General features: G+C 39.0%; 1 protein-coding gene across 1 annotated transcript in view; it reads right to left on the reverse strand.

Annotated features, from left to right (window-relative positions):
* Positions 1-1,210: 1,210 nt before the first annotated feature.
* Positions 1,211-20,549, reverse strand: part of LOC139732332 (ras GTPase-activating-like protein IQGAP1) — a 123,236-nt gene continuing 103,897 nt past the window's right edge. Inside the window, exons 31-44 of the mRNA XM_071643198.1 lie at positions 19,940-20,080; positions 19,082-19,166; positions 17,737-17,901; positions 15,666-15,733; positions 14,765-14,897; positions 14,010-14,112; positions 13,479-13,620; positions 13,008-13,095; positions 12,168-12,271; positions 6,441-6,555; positions 5,435-5,595; positions 4,449-4,559; positions 3,064-3,172; positions 1,211-2,511 (exon numbers count right to left, since the gene is read on the reverse strand). Of these exons, the coding sequence (XP_071499299.1) occupies positions 2,398-2,511; positions 3,064-3,172; positions 4,449-4,559; positions 5,435-5,595; positions 6,441-6,555; positions 12,168-12,271; positions 13,008-13,095; positions 13,479-13,620; positions 14,010-14,112; positions 14,765-14,897; positions 15,666-15,733; positions 17,737-17,901; positions 19,082-19,166; positions 19,940-20,080 (1,639 nt within the window). The 3' untranslated portion in view covers positions 1,211-2,397. The remainder of the gene's footprint in view (positions 2,512-3,063; positions 3,173-4,448; positions 4,560-5,434; positions 5,596-6,440; positions 6,556-12,167; positions 12,272-13,007; positions 13,096-13,478; positions 13,621-14,009; positions 14,113-14,764; positions 14,898-15,665; positions 15,734-17,736; positions 17,902-19,081; positions 19,167-19,939; positions 20,081-20,549) is intronic.

Raw genomic sequence — 20,549 nt, forward strand, 5'->3', positions numbered from 1 at the left:
TACGATTCAGGCCCCCATTTGGACCTTCCTAAAGAACCCCCCCCCCCCCCCACCCCTGCCCCCAAGAGGGGCACCCCTGGATCTCCTATGAACAAACTCGAAACTACAGTCATTAATGTACTCACTCATAGTATTATCTTAGCTGTATAACTTCTGATTCTAGAGAAAATTTTTAACGATTCCTTCATTTAGGGGTTTGGGCCCCCCTGGGGGCCCCCTGGGTGGGACATGGTGCCCATTTTAACAAATTGAGATCCTAACCCCTTAGGGATGCTACCTGCCAAGTTTGGTGAAAATGGGTCATGGGGTTCTAAAAAAGAAGATAAAAATGTACAATTTAGGCCCCATTAGGACCCCTCCTCACCTCCCTCCCCTGGGTCCCAAGGGGGGCACCCCTGATTCTGCCATGAACAAACTTGAAACTGCAGTCATCAATGTACTAACTCATAGTATTAACTTAGCTCCATCACTTCTGGTTCTAGAGAAGAAGATTTTTAAAGATTCCTTAATTTTGGGGGATTTGGGCCCCCTGGGGGTCCCCTGGGGGCCCCCTGGGTGGGGCATGGTGCCCATTTTAACAAATTGAGTTCCTAACCCCCTAGGGATGCTACCTGCCAAGTGTGGTGAAAATGGGTCATGGGGTTCTCAAGAAGAAGATGAAAATGTACAATTTAGGCCCCATTAGAACCCCTCCCCCCCCCCCCCCCCCCCCCCCCCCCCGGGTCCCAAGGGGGGCATCCCTGATTCTGCCATGAACAAACTTGAAACTACAGTCATCAATGAACTAACTCATAGTATTAACTTAGCTCTATCACTTCTGGTTCTAGAGAAGAAGATTTTTAAAGATTCCTTAATTTTGGGGGGTTTGGGCCCCCCTGGGGGCCCCCTGGGTGGGTCATGGTGCCCATTTTAACAAATTGAGTTCCTAACCCCCTAGGGATGCTACCTGCCAAGTTTGATGAAAATCGGTCTTGGGGTTTTCAAGAAGAAGATGAAAATGTAAAAAGTTTACGCACGACGCACGACGGACGACGCACGACGGACGACGGACGACGGACGACGGACGACGGACGACGCACGACGCACGACGCACGACGGACGCCGGACGAAGGGCGATCGCAATAGCTCACTTGAGCCTTTGGCTCAGGTGAGCTAAAAATGGGTAAAAATGTGATGTTGATGCAACGTCAATACCAAAAATTATCATCAACATTGCAGACAAAATGAGTCTTTGCTCCTTATTGGAACATGAGCCATGCCCTGCTCCCTTGGGCCCATCAGTAAAATCAGTAATGAATGACAAAGTGTATCAAATTATCCTTTGTTAAGAGTCATGACGCAACATGGACATTGCTGTACACCTACAACTGTTGATAACTTGCATACAACTAATTCATCGCTTTTAATACAAAGATGATATAGGCATGCATCGAGCTTTCTTGGCACTTACGTACTATAAGACATCCTGTTCCTTGTTCTACTTCTGACCTTCGGCCAAAGTTCTATGCCCACAGGTGATACACCTGATGTCCTCTATCTCTTCTCAAGAGAGGATGTTTAAATCTTACATCCGTTTAATTTCTACAGTATAGGCATTCTCCTACTTGCTCTAGACAACATGCAAGTCTCATCTCCTTCGACGTTTTCTCTGATGTGTTGCCTAAGCTGTGGTAGGAAAAGAAATACTGCTTCAGACACAAACAACATCACAATCCCGCCAGTCGCGCTTAGCAATGTACACATTCCTCGTTTTCTGTCACAGAGAGCTCACAACTCTTCATGATTTCTCAAAATACAAAAACACAAAACAAAACAATACCAAAATCAAACAAAAACCTCAGAGAAATCCTTTTCTCATTGTTAAGTCACATCAAAAGTGACTTAATACAAAATGAGGCAATAACTGCACACACAAAATATTTCAATAGTTCAGTTTCTTGCAAATTATTTTCCATATTGTCTTTCTGGATCTTGCTAGAGTATGGAATTCCAATGACTGAACACCCAAACTTGTTCAGACTCTAGTGTCACTTTCTTTCACTCCTCTCCTTCTGATACCCTGTTAGACAAAAGGTGAGTCTGTCTCTACCAAACAAAAGTGTCACTGCTTGCAGCTACTTTTTGACTACCTGTAGCTGCCCTAAATGAACAATGACATCAATTAACCAGCTGATTCACAACCGCTTCCCATCACTAACCAAATCACATCGCATCCTCTTTCCTTTTATTTCCTTCATATTTATACAGCTTCAAACCAGAAGAAGATCTCACTGCCGCTTTTCCACTTCCACGTCACAAAGGTATAGATTATATCATACACTATATTACACGACCCCACATTTGGGATCCCTCTTTCCTCATACTTTCTCTTCAAAAGAGGCAACAGGATTGTGCCTTCTACTTCCCGTAGAACTTCTTGTTGAGCAGGAAAATGAGGAGGTTGACGTTGATCTTGGCTCTGCCGAACATGTTCATCACTGCAGCGCCCTCATACTGCAGTTGGAGGAGATCCTAGACAGTGAAGCAAAATTCAGACAAGGTTCAATAATCATCTGTTCATTGTGAATGCAAGAATCTCTAGTTCACATGGATATGCAAACAAACCCAATTTCATTGTAAAACTAACAATTTTGATTTGTCTGTGAAATGTTGATCTTGGGAGAAAAACAATATACTATACGGTTTGCTCCCTTCCAGTTGTATTTGGTTCACTAAAGCAGACAGAGAAGAAAGATTGCATAAAAAAACACAATATTTGTACATTCTATACATTACCAAGAATGTTTTTATACATACAATGTATGTGATGGAAGCACACTGACATGACAAACAGATATGCTCAATTAAGTCATGCAACTGCATGACAAGTTTGTGTTGTAGTTCTCAAGTTGCATTTTTGGACTTAATAACCTACCCAAGTTTGCAACCTTTCCACCTATCAAACAGTCTGTCTACCTATCCATGTATCTATCAATCTATTTATCTATCTATCTAACTATTTATCTATTTAGCCATCTAGTAGATATATACACATCATTTACATTCAATGAAATTGGTCATTACCTGAAACACAAGTTGGACACTGTCCATCTTCACACCCAGGAACTTGGCGGAGACTTCAAACACACCTGGCACGTCAGTGGAGGCAATCTCAAACATCACATTCTTGAATCTTGGTTGAGATAGTTTGGAAGAAGAAGAGGAAGCATGAATATAATGTCATCAGATAGAGAAGCAATGCTCCATCAAAAGGCAAAGGGTCTGGGAAAGCAAAGAGTAGGTTGCTGCTAAACAGAGAGTCTCCTTCAGTAAGACTAAAAGCAGTAGAAATTTTCTAATCTTCTCCTAAATTGTCTATCAGTCTTTGAGTGAATATCATCTCTAAGCGATATAGATTTTGTGCTTGTTTTGATGTATCACTGATTAAACCAGTAACTCACACTGGCATTAGCAACAACAACCATCTAAAGCACTGTCCGATACATACAAAACAATATTTAATCTGGTATCATTTTCTACTTATTGACTTAAGCATGTGAGAGGTAAGACTAACAATATCTGACTAATGCTAGATTTTAACATATACATGTCAAGCTTTGAGGATATACAGTAAATTTTCTTGAACTTTCCATGCTTTAATTCTACTGTTAAGTGTACAGATGGGATACTCTGATTTGGAACCAGAAACAAAAATAACAATAGTAAAAAGAATGCAATTCTAAATGTCAGAGTGTACAGGGGTGTACTGGTATACAAACACACTGGGGCTTTATAATCTTTAGCATTAATCATCTAAAGTTATCAACAGCATTTCTTCTGTATCTGCTTGGTGTATTTTCTTTTCTTTTCTTTTCTTTTTTTCTAACCATGGCATCTTTTACATTCTGCATTCACTCCTATTCCAGATTTTTGTTTTCCTTCTAGGGAGTGACTTGGTACAACTACTGAATATCAAAGTAATAACCAAAAATCTTCTTTCCTCAATAACACAAGCTCATAGGCTGTTTTATGTTTGTTGGAATTTGACGAATGTGCATCTGTGCTCAAATACAGTATTCTATTTTCTGCATGATGGACATGGCCATGCAAACACACACACACAAAAAAGAGGAATAGAAAGAAAGACACTAAATAAGCAGACACATCAAACAGAAAAATATGTCTGGGCTGATGTGCCGATTGGTAGACATGCTGGTGTGATTCTTTTGCTGACTGGCAAAGATGTCTGGAAACTAACTGTCAATGAAGACAAATTACTTAATCCCTATTAATATATTGTGTCACTATGGCCTACCTGCTGGACTTAGGCACACTGCTATACTCCAGTGGGCTTGCTACAGTACAACTTGGTCTAGTTTGCAAGGATTACTAAATGCTGATCATAAAGGCTTGGCAGGTTCGGCTAAAAGCCTGAGGATGTTTAAAGGGTCAAAAAAAAAAAAGCTTACTGAGATTGCTCCAGTCCCTCGATCTCCAGGATGACACCCTTGTCGTGGAGCTTGGCTCCGTTGTACTTGAGAGCTGACTTGCTATCCTTGGCCTTGGCCTTGGACGACCTCCTGACAGGGGTACACAGAAAACAGTTCATTGGACTAAGGCTTTCTATGACAAAAGAGTTCTGGCAATTCAAACTCTCACATGTATGAAAGTGGTTAACAATCAGAGTTTGGTTTCGCAGGCAAAGTCCCACGTGTACATTCTCGATGGCACGGCAAAAGATTTAATTAAATCATAGAGACATGGTGAACACAGTGTATCCTACAGGCTCTATTGAAATATGAATTTTATTGATACACAGCACTAAGACAACTGTTTTTTACTTGAAAACACACTAGAAAATGCATACAAGTTCAATTTTCACAAACTTGTTTTGTTTTGGGGATTTTGTTGTTGTTGTTGCAATTTTCCTGTAATTGTACACATGCGCCCTGGAATGTTGAATTTTATACACTGTTGAGAAAGGTGCAATTACACTCTTTCAATCATTTTTTTTTTCAGATTTGGGTTTGAACATCAATGAAGTGTCCCTAATCCCACATATTCACCTTCATAAACACAGAGCTCTGCATGAGGCATCTACAAGTCTGTGCATAAATCTTAGATTGGTGAGAGAGATTTATCATCGATATCAACAACTTTGAATGAGACATCAAAACGTCAAGTTTTGCTGTTTTACATATGATTTTGATCAATCAGAACTCATGGCTTGGAAAGTGGCACATGCACTCAGTGAAACTCATCACGTTACCAAGCTTGATTTTCACTCTCTCCCTCTTCCCAATGGCTCTGTTCTTCCATGGGGTTCACAGAGTAAACACTCTTTTCTTCATTGTCACAGCTCAACGATGAAATGAATACAACATTGTGGAGTGCACAGCTTGCGGAAAATTAAGTACTAGCATGCTGAGAAAATCCAAGTCTTTTGTCCACTCACTTGGCCTGGAGGTTGTCCAGACAGGTCTTGATGTACTGGGCATAGTATTCGTTCTGGTCATTGTAGAAAGTGGCCTTGGACTCCAGACCACCAAACGTTGACCGCAGCTTCATGATGTCTTGCTTTCGGCGCTGACGATACCGCCTCTGGTTTCTGATATCCTGCGATGGTGTGAGAGGGGGAAGAGTCAACATTAGTCCCTAACAGCCCACATTTGTGAATACCTACAATCACTGCTACAATTATTTTACGGACAATTCTGGACCATTTATAAGATAGTCTGAAAAAGAAAGAGTAAATATTTCCAAGTATAATTGTTACAGTGAAAAGTTGATCAAAATCACATAAATATATTGGAAGTTATGAAATTGTGAAGTTTTTCAAAAAACAGTTCTTGAACAGAGCTGATTGTCATCGCCTCCAAACTGGCCACAATACTTGTACACAAAATCTTGATTTCCAGGTGTAGAATTAAGCCAAAATGTCGACAATAAACTATTGAAAATTTCAGTCATAATAATAAAAAGAGAAACCTTTCAGCTCTATCATTTATCAGACTAATTTTGGGTTTATATCTATCCATTGTCTACAAAATTACATTACTACTTGACACTTCTCGCTGAAGCTATGGCTGGAAAATTAAATTTTAAGCCAAAGTCTGGGGACCTGTTGGATTCTTGCTGAGACTTTCAGTCCACATAGACCTCACATAGCATAGGATGAGAGTTGATAAATCCATTTGAGGATTTTTCCCCTTCTATCTATAAACCAGGTTAATGAGTGCATATTAATGGATAGACAAACTCAACAGCCCCCAAATAAAATGCCCCTGGCACCCTTCGTGGATGGACGGGGGCATGACTATAATGCATCCATGCCTTAGCAAGAAATGATGCCTTACTGCCCTTTTCATTTCGCATTTCCATTGAGTGAGGCCATCTGCCATGCCTCGTAAATATACACAGGGTTCAGTTACATCTCACTAGGGGGAGAAACTGGCTGTTACCTGGGCGATAGCGTTGACCATCGTCTGGTAGTTGTCAGCCTCGGACACAAGCTCCGCCTCCGCCAGAACCTTCAGGTTGCGCTCGATTTTCCTCTTCTTCGCCTCCAGAGGGAGCCTGTCGTTAGTCATTAGAATGAGAAGTACAATAAACGTGCAATACGGATCTGTCGTTGCTCTACAGTGTTGATAGCAGTACAGAGATGTGATATGTATGATATCTTTCATAATACTCTTTGAAACAGTGTGGCCACTTTGAAACAAAGTGCTGAAAAATTCCTAGTTCCAGTGAGAATACTGTCAATATCTACTCGGGAAAGTAAGTTCTACAACACTCTGATAAGTCAAATAACATCGAGAACAAACTAATACTGCCTACAAATGAAGAGACATCATTTTAATACCTATACAAGTGTCTTTCATTCGACTCAGATACACAGTATCCCTTTGAAGGCATGTATTATTGATGATTTGAGACACTGAATTGTTCATTCTTGCATATTTGGCAAGGAAATTTGCAAATGAAGCATAACAGACAGACAGACACACACAAATATAACCATGGCAAGAATGATGTGTACATTACTGATACTCCATTCGAAGGTTATCCTACACTGAAGTGGCATACATTGTACTACATGATGTACATGTAAATACGAAAAAAGTGAGAGTAGTTAAAGACAGACAGCTGTAACTACATTTTTGTTCTAAAAAGGCATAGAAATATGTTAAACCTGATTGAGATAGGAGAGAAAATAGCATTTCATGATGAAAGATCAATTCAAGTGTACAGAAATCTACAGTAGTCAGTTTTTGTTTCGTTGCATTTCTGTCGCTCCATCCCAAATTTGTACTTGCAAACGTACAGATTCCATGGTTAGTATATTTTTTGTTGCTTTTTCTTGCTTATCAATGGTCTGATGAACTAAAACATGAAACCGGATCTACAGCAGTACACATGTGCCTCTAGTTGACTTGCTGAATATGGTCCACTCTACATAAGAATATCTGCCCTGGGTCTTTCAAAACACCAAACAAATAGAGTTCACACATAATAGGTATTCAACCAGCATATTATCATTCAAATAATGTCCCCACTGCTTTCTTGCAGATGGCACAAAAAGAAGTCAACCAAGGTTGGATGAAAGTTCTTGAAGGTATACGTATTAACAATCATATCAGTTGAATAAAATATCTGACAATAGAATATTGAATATCAGCCCTCCAGGTAACCAATGATGGTAGTAGTGTGAGAATAGTTAAGATAATACGCACATGAAAACTATCTTTGTCACTGTTGTTGTTATTATTATCATTATTAGAATAATTATAACTCTTATTGGTATTATAATTATTATTGATGTCATTATTATTACTGTTATTATTATTATCATTGTTATTATTATCATTATTATTATTATTATTATTATTATTATTATTATTATTATTATTATTATCATCATTATTATCATTATCATTATTATTATCATCAACATCATTATCAACATCATTATCATCATCATTATCATCATCATTCTTTTATACTATGATTTCATTAATTTTGATTATCCTTTCTATAACAAGCCATTTGAATACAATTTTTAAACTCCACAAGGAAAAAAAAGGAGGATTTGGGATTTCTCTCATCTTTTTACATTTCTAAAATATGATCTGACCTCACTTTTCACAAAGAAGAGTAATTAACATTCTGGGCTATAAAATGATATATATTTAATGACACAGTCACATTTTCACTCATAACTATCAAAGTAGTATATTAAGAAGACAGGTTTTATGAGGGTATAGACAATCTGATAGCGCAGAAGACATGTTGGTGAGTATGTCCCATATTTGATGGTAAGAATGTTAAAAAAAAACTGTGAAATAGTGACGACATAATAAATAACTTATCTACTAGATACTCAGATAAATATATCTAAGAATAATCAAAAGATATGGATGGTAGTAATAGTAACCTGATACACTTCATAAATCTGGTAATGATCATACAGTAACCAGCCACAGTGCTTATATTAGTGGTAATGATTAGGATCGGAATCAGGATGACCACAGTTATAAATTGAACAATGACACAGATTTTTACACCTGTCAGTCACTGGTTTAAACCCTTGTATGAATATCATATTATGTTCATATAAGTGGTAGTCAATATTTTATCATCAGTGACTCTTGTAGATGATATAAATATATGTGCCACTATTATTTGTGTTATTAAGTGGCAGCAGTTAATTGGTGACATACAGGATAACTTACCGACACTCAACTCTTCCATATTAAATATTTGATAATGAAAATAAAACAAAACATCATTGAACGTAAAATAGAAACTATTGAAACTATGCTCTTTAGTGAAGATTTGTCAAAATAAAAGTATAATATCTAGAGTGCAAATTAAAATAAGCACATCATGTGAAAATGAACTTCGTAACTACAATGTTTTCTTCTTGTGTTGCACTGCCTGCTTGGTTGGCACGGTTCAAGACACATATTTGAGGTTTGTTTTTTTTTTTTGATTTTTTTTTTAAATGGTGGGGTACATACATTTACTACTTGCACATTATGGAGCAGATACATTTTCACAGAGCAAACAACACATGTTCATGTCTGTATTAAAACAATCATGGTTAAAAATTCTAATCACTTGACATTCAAAATCCACTAAGTCTTTTAACACAGCCTGCAAACTTTAAAAGTGATAATCTTTGCTCCCTTAGTTGAACTGAGACATATGATTTTCATAAGAATTGGAGTATGCAGTTGAACTAGACTTCTGTCATAATTGACACAATAATGAATGCTCTACACTCGGTACTTAACATCAAATTTCCTCAAATTTCTTTTGGTTGCATCTAGACATTTAATCAGCTCAAAACAAAGTGATCTACACTTGTGGAACAAGAGGGTCACTTTCTACTTTGCCATTAAAGGAGAAAAGAACACATACACACAATCAACATCACCTACGAATATTCTATGAACTGGTCATCTGTTTTACCAATGATGGTCAGCTGCCTGAACTTGACAGTATTCAATTGCAGTTTGGGTGAGTTCAAATCATTTGATTCAAACATTACTCAAATAACAGAAAAATAAACACAACCTGCAATCTCACTTTAATTTATCAGATGAAATAAGGAGGGACAATTACAACTTGTGCCACTCTGTGTACAAGGATTGAAAAGTCACATCACTCTCTCATACCTATTTATCCCCCTATATTTAAAAGAAGAATGAGATGCTATGACGATTCGCCGAAGTACATAAATAGGCAGACTCCCGTGGTCACATGCACATTCGGTACAAGCGGTTACTTTCGGCAACAGACGTACAGTTGTAGTTACACATCAGTGTAAGGCAAGTATTTGTGACGGAGATGACTTCATAGCGATAAAACCATAAAGGTACTTTCATGAAGACAAAGTGTTAAGTGGCTGCAAACTCGAGTCAAGGGTACATTATGCCTTGAAGAAGAATAGAATTCAAGTCATCTGCTCCGTGTGATTTGTGAGGAAAGTTCCACTACACTAAGCTTTTCACACACTTGCACTTTGTGTACAACTTTGGAATATTCTTACATTTCATCTACAAAGTGAATAACTGCTTGATAGATGTTCAAGTGATATTTTCACAGGTGCTTTTCATTTCTGTGCACAGAAATGGAGATTTGCATATTTTGTGAACACAAGTATTAGACTTTTTTTGTGAAGAAAATAGTGACTAAGAAACTACTAAAATCATAAAGTTGTGTTATTGATGATATGCCACAATGCTGAAAAAAAAATGTGCAAAGAACAATGCAATTTGAAAAGCCAGGGAAAAATCTGCATGTTAGCTAATTTAATTTTGGTATCAGTATTCAGCATAGAGCTCTTACAGCTGTACTTAAATTCTTGAAGAAACAGAAGCACAACATCTTATCATTCTTTTTTTTTCATTCTCCTGGAGCACTTGTTATCTTAACTTCTGTTGCTACGAACAAGAATACTTTTGCATTTCTTTCTTGTTTCAACCAACTTCAACAGACCTATCACAATCACCTGACCACACACTCACCTCTCACCTTACATTATGAGGACTTACCTTTCACTTATGACTCATTGTCATTACATGCACATTTCTTGTTTGCTTGCATTAATCATTTCAACATAAACTAAAAGAGATCATTTGTATCTATGCATTTAGTGGACACTACTGTTTGGGAAGGGATTGTGGGAGGGGGAGGGGTCAATGTGAGGAAATACATGCACAAAGGACTGAAAGGGATAATTTTTTTTTTTAATCAATCCATTCGTTTTGTAGCAATTAACAAAATAGAATTGAGTTTTCTATCACAATAGGGTTGCACTATTTTCTGGCATAATCTACAAAGTGCACTTAAGAAAGAAGCAACGAAAAAAACATGTTCCAACAAAGCAAGGCAACTAAAAAACAAGGCACATTGCAAAACATTGAAAACAAAAGCTTCACTTTTTCAATGTTCACAGGACACAAAAGCAAGCATTTCTATTCTTTCTATTAAACCAAAGAGATGCCAACATATCAGTGAACAGAATCCAAATAAAAGTGCAAAAGAACTGAAGACCATTGGATACCATTTACCTCTTAATTGCATTTGATCGAGAGAGTTGAGATCTACGTAACAATTGAAGAAATTCACATCAGGTTTGGATAAAATGCAAATACACCGTGGGTTTGGCAAAATATGGAAGGCAAAATAATCCCTTTCCCTATTCACTCAATGATAAATGTTATCCAGTGTTGCATCATGGGCTACAAAATTTACTTTATTCATCATTCCCTGCTACTAAATAAATGAGCTGCTGCATATATTGCCCGACACAAACTTTATGAAAAATGTAACGTTTCAAATACGAATTAAGAAGTAATAGATAGCATCTCATTTGTGTAGCAATATCTCACAAAACACAGCCATATTGTACTCATCAAAAGAAATTACCTTAATCAGAACACAATCTGGCTACTAGCAGTGAATCTAGTCCCACCTATTTTAGCTTATGTAGGCATTCAACCTCTCCTGCTCTCCACAACCATACTCAGATGTAAAAGTGACATCCATGTTACATTACAGCAGAAAACTGTATTTTCGTTTTGCATTGAGAACATTAAGTAATCAAATTTTCTCTCAGTTTGCACTGAAGTTTATATCTAATTTGCATGTTCCGTGAAGAAATACCAGGTTATGTTAAAATCGTCACGATCATAAAGACAGGATTTGAGACTAAGGTGAAAAAACTAGACTTTCAAATTTGACAGGATACCTTACAACTGAGAGCCACTGACATTTCATGGGACATTGTACATGCAGTGGGACAGGACAAGGATGGGTTCTAATTGGACTCTACTTCAATCAAGAGACATTTTTCAGGTCACTGCGGGTCTATGGCATGCTCAACTAGAAGCAGGAGGTAAAAGAACCCTTCCCTTTCCAGGCAATGCCACAAACATATCACTTCCACATTAGCACTTTCAGTCCATCTCACAATCGGGGATTGATAGTTCTTGCCTGAAATACATCAACGGGCCAAAAGGTACTCCGCATTGGGGGGGGGGGGGGGGGGGGGGAAGATGACATACATGTACACTGTACAACAAACAGCCATAAACATGGCATAAGATAATGACGATGAGCATTATCTTGGAATCAAGAGGTTATCAAACAGCTGGTATAGAATGGAGAGAGGGACTTACTTGCCGTCTTCCATCTGAGAGGTGTTCCTTGACATCTTGGACTGCTCACTGGCTTTCTGGTCTCTCTTCAGCCTTTGGTCTATCAGATGGTTGTGTTCCTCTTCCTATGTAATGAATGAAATCACCACAGAGATGTAAGATGAACTGTTTGTTGTCAGATGATGCACAGTACATTTTGTACCCGTTGTACCCATAGCACCTGATATGCCCACTGTAAGCGGTGTACCCATTGTACCCTGTGTACCCGCTGTACCTGATGCGCAGTAGGAGGCCTACACTGTACATATTGTGCCTGACGTACCCATTGCACCCGATGTACCCACTGTACCGGATGCACAGTACCGTACACAACATACATGATGTACCCATTGCACATGATATGCCCACTGTAAGCAGTGTACCCACTGTACCCTGCGTACTCACTGTACCTGATGCACAGTACGTACATATTGTACCTGATGTACCCATAGCACCCGATGTACCCACTGAATCCAATGTAACCATTGTACCTGAGTACCCACTGTACCTGATGCGCAATACATATTGTACCTGATGTACCCACTGTATCGGATGCACAGTACATAATGTACATGATGTGCACATTGCACCCGATGTACCCACTGAATTTGATGTACCCATTGTACCTGGTGCACCCATTATAACCGACGCGCCCATTGTACCCACTAAACCCATTATACCCTATTTGTATGTACCCTCTGTACCTGATGCACAGTGCTCATTGTACCCGATGTACCTATTGCACCCAATGCACCCATTGTACCCGTTGCACTCACTGTACCCCATGTACCCAGTGTACTCATTGGTCCCCGACACCCTCACCTGCTCCTCACTGGCCTCGGTTGCTAGGATCTGCTGCACAGTCTCACCACTCTGGCACCGAATCACATCCACCAGTAATCTCTTGGTCCTGGCACAAGGAGCAAGAACGGAAGGAGATGACAGGTTAATGCTGTGACCATGTCCTCACAGTTTGTTTGTTTTTCTTTTACATTGCTTCTGTGGCACAACATAATGGAGTCACAAACGTGTGTCTCTGCATCTGTATTGGCTTTAACACTCCTGCTGACTCTTACACAATCAACCCACTGAAAGTCATCTGATTAACTAAAGCCTTGGTACAACTTAGCAGTACAACTAGCATGGATAAACTGGCTTTCTTCCTGCACACAATCCAGCAAACTATCACTAAGTAACCCTCGTGATCAATTTGCAATTTCTTCTTTAATTTCTTTTATCACCCCGGGGCTGCAGAGCCTGTTCTCTACCAGGCAAACGGGAAGAGGCACTCACTTGATGAAGAGCCTCTTCTTGTCGCTATCGTCGTCGTCGTGGATCTCGAACTTGTTGGTCAGCGTCAGCGAGATCTCCGTCTTGGCCATGTTCTGCACCAACGTCTCCACCTGCTGCTCAGGCAAGTCACTGGGAATCTCACCTAATGGATGGAACAGAATGATGTAATGCCAGTGCTCATATGTTAACGGCATCAGAATCTATCCCAAGATCGCAGGGTCAATAGACCAATTATCCATCACGCAGCAAGGCACATTGATGGATCCTAAAACTAGCCTCATCAACACCATTACATTCTCAAGAAGATTATGCAAGTTATAGCAAACATTCACAAAGATCACTTCCACCCTGAAACTCACAATATCCTTTAAGTTATATCAAATCAGAAGATACGCATCAGGCAACAATGCAGATTCGTGGCACCTAGAACTGTTTACTCTCACAGGGGTCTCAAGAGTCTTCTAAGCTGAACGCTCTTGAAGACACCATCCTGACGAAACCTGCACCACCCCACCAGCTGGTCACACTCACCCAAGATGTCCTCCACCGAAGGGACTTCCTCCAAGTCTCCCAAGAGTTCATGGAGAGGATCACTCTTCTCTGGGGCCAACACTTCAAGGTTCTCCAGCAGGAGCTGTCAAGGAGGATATGATTGACAAACATAGAGGGCGCCATTCGAGGAGCAACACATGCATACAGGTTAATCTCAGCTGGAATCATTATTTTTTCTTCACGTTAAAGAGAGAAATATGGGCAAGATCTGATGAACCTTTGTATAACACACACCAACAATGCAACCCAGAAAGTGAGGAATTTGAGTATTAGATAATATGTAGCCATGCCTTGTAGTTTTCTTGAATCTAGTAGGTGCTCTAAAAGGTACAAATTTGTATATCCCAGCTGCTTTTGACGAAATGCTCAAAATCATTCATGAAAATGATTAATGTATTAAAATATTTAAATATGTTGTGATGAACCCATTATAACCAGTTGATCATAATATCAAATTGTTTGTACTTCAGAGTCTCTGACAGCTCTTCAATTGAGGACTACAACCCAAATGACTTGGTCATGTGTGCGGACATCTTCAAAGCCAGTGGTTTTCCATCATTCCTGACTTTATCAGTGTGCATTACAACAAATCTTTAACACCATCGCTACCCTACTACTCTGCTCAATGTTGTGGCTCTCAAAAGCCGGTCACACTATCTCTTTAAATGAAATAAATTGTGCATCCCATTTTGTCATGGTAACAAAAATTTCCAGGGCAAATGCTAAAAACTCACAGCATGTGTGTCAATGATCTCCTTGACTGAGATGAAGACGATGGGTTTGGAAGGGTTCACAAAGTCAGAGTACTCGTCGATGTTGAACTTCACTTCAGGCTCTGGCACATCGCACACCTTCCTACAAAAGTCCCTGTAAGCAAAAAAGTGTTCACAATGACAAGTGAGCATAAAGGAAAGGAGATACATAAATAATGCTTGTCACACTGAAGGACACTTTGTATTGGCATACTGTAAAAGTGGTTTCTTTCGCAGTGGTTTTATTTTCGTGCTTTTCGCTCTTTGAAGTTGAACCGCGAATTTAACATCACGCGAAAATGTTTTGAACTCGTCGCTTGTTACAACGCTATCCTTACCAACCGCGAATTTAAACACACGCGAAAAAGTCGGCACTGATGGAAACCGCGAAAGTTTCTGTACGCGAAAGAAACCACTTTTACAGTAACATGTAGCATCTTACGAATCGAGCGACCATGATTTTGAACTGATGGGACACTACCTCAATAAACTCACCAACCATAGCAGAAAAAATCTCCTACACCACAACATGAAGATGTCAGTAGCTCCAGTAACAAAATGTATAAGTAGATGATCATACACTGGATTGAAAAACCATAAAAACTTGCCTTCAAAAGTTTTAAAACAGAAATGGTATGAATTTTATTTGGTAGCTATAATACTCTAATAGAGACAAAATAAATGAATTCAGAAAAGAGTAGCACGTCAGTAGTGTTCTTATGATACAAATTCCCAGCACACAATAACTGTGAACTCTGTGTCTGAAAAGCTCCAAGAAACAGTATCTTGAAACCTGAATCCTTTCACACTCCATTCAAGGAAACAGAGACTCAAAAAGCATCTCATCTATCAAGAAAACAAGCTACCATGACAGATTACTTACTTGAACTTCTCGAAGGAGGCAACGACCAGCTCGTTGAGTTTCGTCAAGTGGAGATTCTCTTCCAGGAACTAGAGGAACGAAGGGAGATATCAGTATTTGCAGTTAAACACCATGAGGAGTCTACTAGTCACATGGAAATATATGACAGTCATGTGACCTGAATGGTGGGTGCTTGCTAGAAATGTTGCATGCTGGGATTGCTCGAGGTGCATCACTTACTTACTTATAGGGGAAGCTTCCCCAAATATATGATGTGGATTGAGTGAATGCAGCAATATAAGTAGAACACATCAGTGAAATTTTGAGGAAAATCAGACAATCCGTTCAAATGTTTTGAATTTGTGAAGTTTCGGTGCCGCCACTGCTGTCTGAGAAGACTACAATGCTTCATGACATCACGTATGGACAAAAATATAAAGAAAATATATAGAGAATTCAACATATTTTCATTTACCTAGCAAAACGAAAAAGCACTTGACTTACAGATTGTACCTCTTCCAGAAAACAGGGGGAATTATATTACCCCTAACATGATTATGTCAGTATCTTTTTATCAAAAATAAACTTTTAAATGGATTTTCTGATTTTCCTCAAACTTCACTGATGTGTTCTATTAATATTGCTGCATTTACTCAATCCATATATTTGAGTTTCATTCCCATTATTAGCAACTAATTCTGTGTATTAAAGTGTGTGTGTTTGTTTTTTTACTATGATGGTACAATGTTTTAATCCTGCTAAAAACAATATCTTTAGAAAACTTGCTCTTTGGAAAGTATGACTCCACCGAGGTCATTACTCTAGCATTTTTTAACTTTTTGCTGTGTACCTTGATGTAAAACCTTACATCATTAGATCCCAGGTTCCTCTTTTCTTCACTTTCCATTGTTTTCTTGAACACTGACAATGGAAGAATGTAAATGATATCATGAATAATCTCTTTTGATGTTTTTCGGCTTGAAAAAATAAAAATAGCGGCATCTTAGATTGTTTTCCTGTGTGGTCATCATTCCATTTCATCATTCCAGGACAGAAAAATTAAGCCAAATCAAACCAGAACAGATATGATAAAGTCATAGTTAAGCAAGCAAACATCTGCAGGTGTGTGTAAGCCATGCATATGTGTATTTGTGTGGGTGTGTGTGTGTGTGTGTGTGTGTGTGTGTGTGTGTGTGTGTGTGTGTGTGTGTGTGTGTGTGTGTGTGGGTGTGTGTGTTGGTGTGTGTGAGTGTGTGTGCATGCTCAAGCATTTGTTTTATTATCTGTGCATTTGTTCTCATCGTCTTTGGGTCTATCTATCAAAGTTTATTCAAAACAAAATTATACATTCAATCGTGCAAACAGAAACAAAATAGCGACCACGCATTCTCCTCTCTTAACCCCGATCTGGGCAGCCAAACCAAAACGGGGTGGGGGTAATCAAATATTCCTTTGCAAAGCGTGCAGGATTACAGCAGACTACACTTACATCACCCATAGACTCCATGAGCAAAGTGCCAAACACAGGGACTCTCTGTAGATAATTCATTTTTTCAAAACTCCAATGCGTTATCTCATAGTGGAATCTCAAAACAATCATGTCATTTGGCATAACAAAGAATACATACATTCATTCTCCCCTTTCTCCATCATTTGAGACATCTCATCAACTGTACTTAAATTTTCATCTATATTTTCTAAGCATCACAGTTCAGAAATAGAAAGATCATGGTTCTTCAAAATGAAGTGCTTTCCATCTTGTAAAACATAATTATTCACTGCCTCAACTCTCCTATTTTGGCAGCAGTAAGAACTATTATGACATAATTCAATTCTCTTAGCACAACACAATCAAGTTTGTCAAAATTTTTTGCACTCTCATTCATATCAATGTTGACTCTCCCCGTAGAATGATTATCATCAGATGTCACGATGGTTTCTTGATATCACAACTTTAGTCTTCAGTCCAACACAACGTAATTTCCAAACTGATGTAGATTTTGATAAAATCTATTTTTGGTGCAATTTAATATCCATAACTCTTTGGGATAATGCATATTCTATTGGTTGCTATGGTAACCTGCTCCCATACCTGCTTGCCAGATGCTATGCTCTGCAGTACTTTAGTGATGGATCCCAGGTTTCTCCTCTGCTCCACAGACATACCCTTCTCCACTCCGATGTCGATGATGTCGAAGGCGTCTGGAGCTACGATAGCTGGATTCATGTACCTGTAGTAGATCAGGTTGCCCACGATCTGTAGTAGGTAAAGTGTGTATGTGTTCTAAAGGTAAGTCATCAGTTGGTACTTGATACAGACATACAGTGTAGGCATGGCATTTTATCTTTTAGTGATCATGAATTCTGTAATCTCATTGGTCAATCAACCACTGAATATATCCCGTATTCCGTGATATGACGTCATGATACTGTATTACACAGCCAGCTGCGCGTGTACCAAAGACGCTTATAGGAAAGTGCGCGCTAATCCTATACAAAACAAATGGACAGCGCGCGGTCCTCAAGCGTATTGCGCACATAACCTGAGACCACTAGATGCTTGATAAACAACAGCAACTTATCTGGCTACTGCACTGAAGTATCTCATGGCGTGTACGTGTACGTATTTGTATGCGCGCATACAGTAATCAGCTCGCGAGACGTAGGCCTTAGTCAACATGGTCATGGCTGACAGCCGGCGATTTCAACATCATTCACGAGGGGAAATCAGCGAGAAGAAGATTAGCACTTACACTAAAAGATAAAATTGTTACCCCCTGCTTGTTCTTACGAAATACGGGAAATATCTACGGCCTGGTGCCATATTCCATTCGGCCTCCGACCTCATGGAATATGGCACCAGACCGTAGATATTTGCCCGTGGTCCTGGGCAATATATTTCATTGATGGCTCATGAAGTTCAAAAGAAGAAGTGGCCAACTGTCTGACCATGGCTAAATGTGATGTCACACATTAGCTCACATCCTACTTGCTCTGTACTATAAAATAAGAAATGTGTACTTTCCAATCTTACAAGCATCCTCAATACACTCATTGTAAAGAATTTTCTACACAACTCCTGCATGCAAAAATTATATTCCGTCATCATAAACAAAACAAAAAAGCAGAGATTTTGTGGAATTTTATGCACAAGGCAAATAGAAGGTGAGCACACATGCTACATCAACAGAGTTGTCAATTTCTCTTTGGTCACACCGTAGAAGTTTCATAACTTAAAAAAAAAATCTTTAACGAGAAGTTGGTATAACTTTCACACTAACCCGTTCCCCTCATTTTTCTGGTTCTATTCAACTAACTTATTCTCAGGGTGGCCTTCCCCTTTAACCAGATGTCCACTCTGGGAGAGAATGTTATCAAATATATCCTCCTCTGTGCAACTGTCTGCCGAAAGAACCCTCAATCTGCGTGTCACCCACCTTGAGAACCTCTTCGTCCGATGCATCAGGGAACTTGGCATGGAGTGACTCACGCAGGACCTTGGCGATATAGCGGATACCATACCTGGAGTACAGGGTGGTCAAGAAATGAGAGACAGAAACAATTAGCATGGTGGGCAGAGAGCTGATGACAGCAGGGCTAGATGCAGCTGGGGGTAGCAGTTGTATTGCTCCTTCTCCTAGAAATATTCAAAGTACGTCTTTTTATCATACAAATAACATTTTACTATCTAAAAAAAAAAAATTGAAATGTAGCATAATATTGCCTCACAATTGAAAAAAAAAAATTCTGCCAAGACAAGAATGTGAAATTTTGAAAATTTGTGGTATAGGGGGTATACAGGTGTACTTTTACTTCTCTAAAGAAACTTTCCCAAATAGGGTCAATGAAAAGATTGACCCAGTGCAAAAAAAAGAAAAAGATAATAACAATAATAATAGTAATAACTATGATAACAATAATCATAAATCATTAAAAAAAATGATAAAAGTATCAATTCGAAACCTTCATACATTAATGCAATCCTGATGTACGTATGAAGTATAAAAAACTGAAAACAGAATAGTGAGCAAAAATAAAAAATTCAATGTTTGCCATCACAATAGGATAATCTTGACAATATTCGCCTCTATATAACAAACTTCAAGTTGTAACATGCAGATGTAAAGTGGAGGCGGACATGCTAATTCTGATCCCGAAGAACGAGAAAGTTGGCACTTATTGTGTTTGACAAGATGGAACCACCATCTTGTCAAACCTCAGATATGAGGATACCAAACTAGAAATGCCCCTCATTGCATGCAGATGGCTTTGGGGGGAAAACATCCCTCACTCACGGGATCATGTCTACGGATGAGATGATGGCACTGAGGAACTTCTTGCTGACTTCGCCGAGCTGCTTGACGGACGCCTCCAGTCGCTCCAAGACCTCCTTGTGCTTCAGGGCCTGGTCTGACGGCACGTCGTACGGCAGCTTGCTGGATTGATCAAGACAGGATCACAAGATAGGGTCACATGTGGTAACAATATAAGGATGGTGTACATCTTCTGCACATAAGTGGACAAACTTATAAAACGGGAGTAACTGATATCGATGCATGACAGATTTAGCTTTATCACTATCATGACAACAAAGGTGGCACAGAAACAAGTGGAGATGATGAAGGAGATAATACAGAATGAGAAGAAGATGATGAGAGAAAAATGAGGGAGAAAAGAAAGAAGAGAAGTCATAGCCATGATACAAGTGAACAGGAAGAAAGAGAAAAGGGAGGAGATGATATAAAAACTACAAGCCTTTATGACTACGATGATAATACCATCTATGACATTCTGTCCAGAACTTGCACACTGCACAATTACAATCCTCTTTCAAATTAAATGGAATCAATAATGGCAAGCACACACAACAGAGATGAAATGACACATTAACCCCCCCATGATACC

This window comes from Diadema antillarum, unplaced genomic scaffold (genome assembly GCF_040938485.1).
Source record: "Diadema antillarum isolate AM-2024a unplaced genomic scaffold, OU_Dant_1.0 seq00000413_RagTag, whole genome shotgun sequence".
Taxonomy (NCBI): domain Eukaryota; kingdom Metazoa; phylum Echinodermata; class Echinoidea; order Diadematoida; family Diadematidae; genus Diadema; species Diadema antillarum.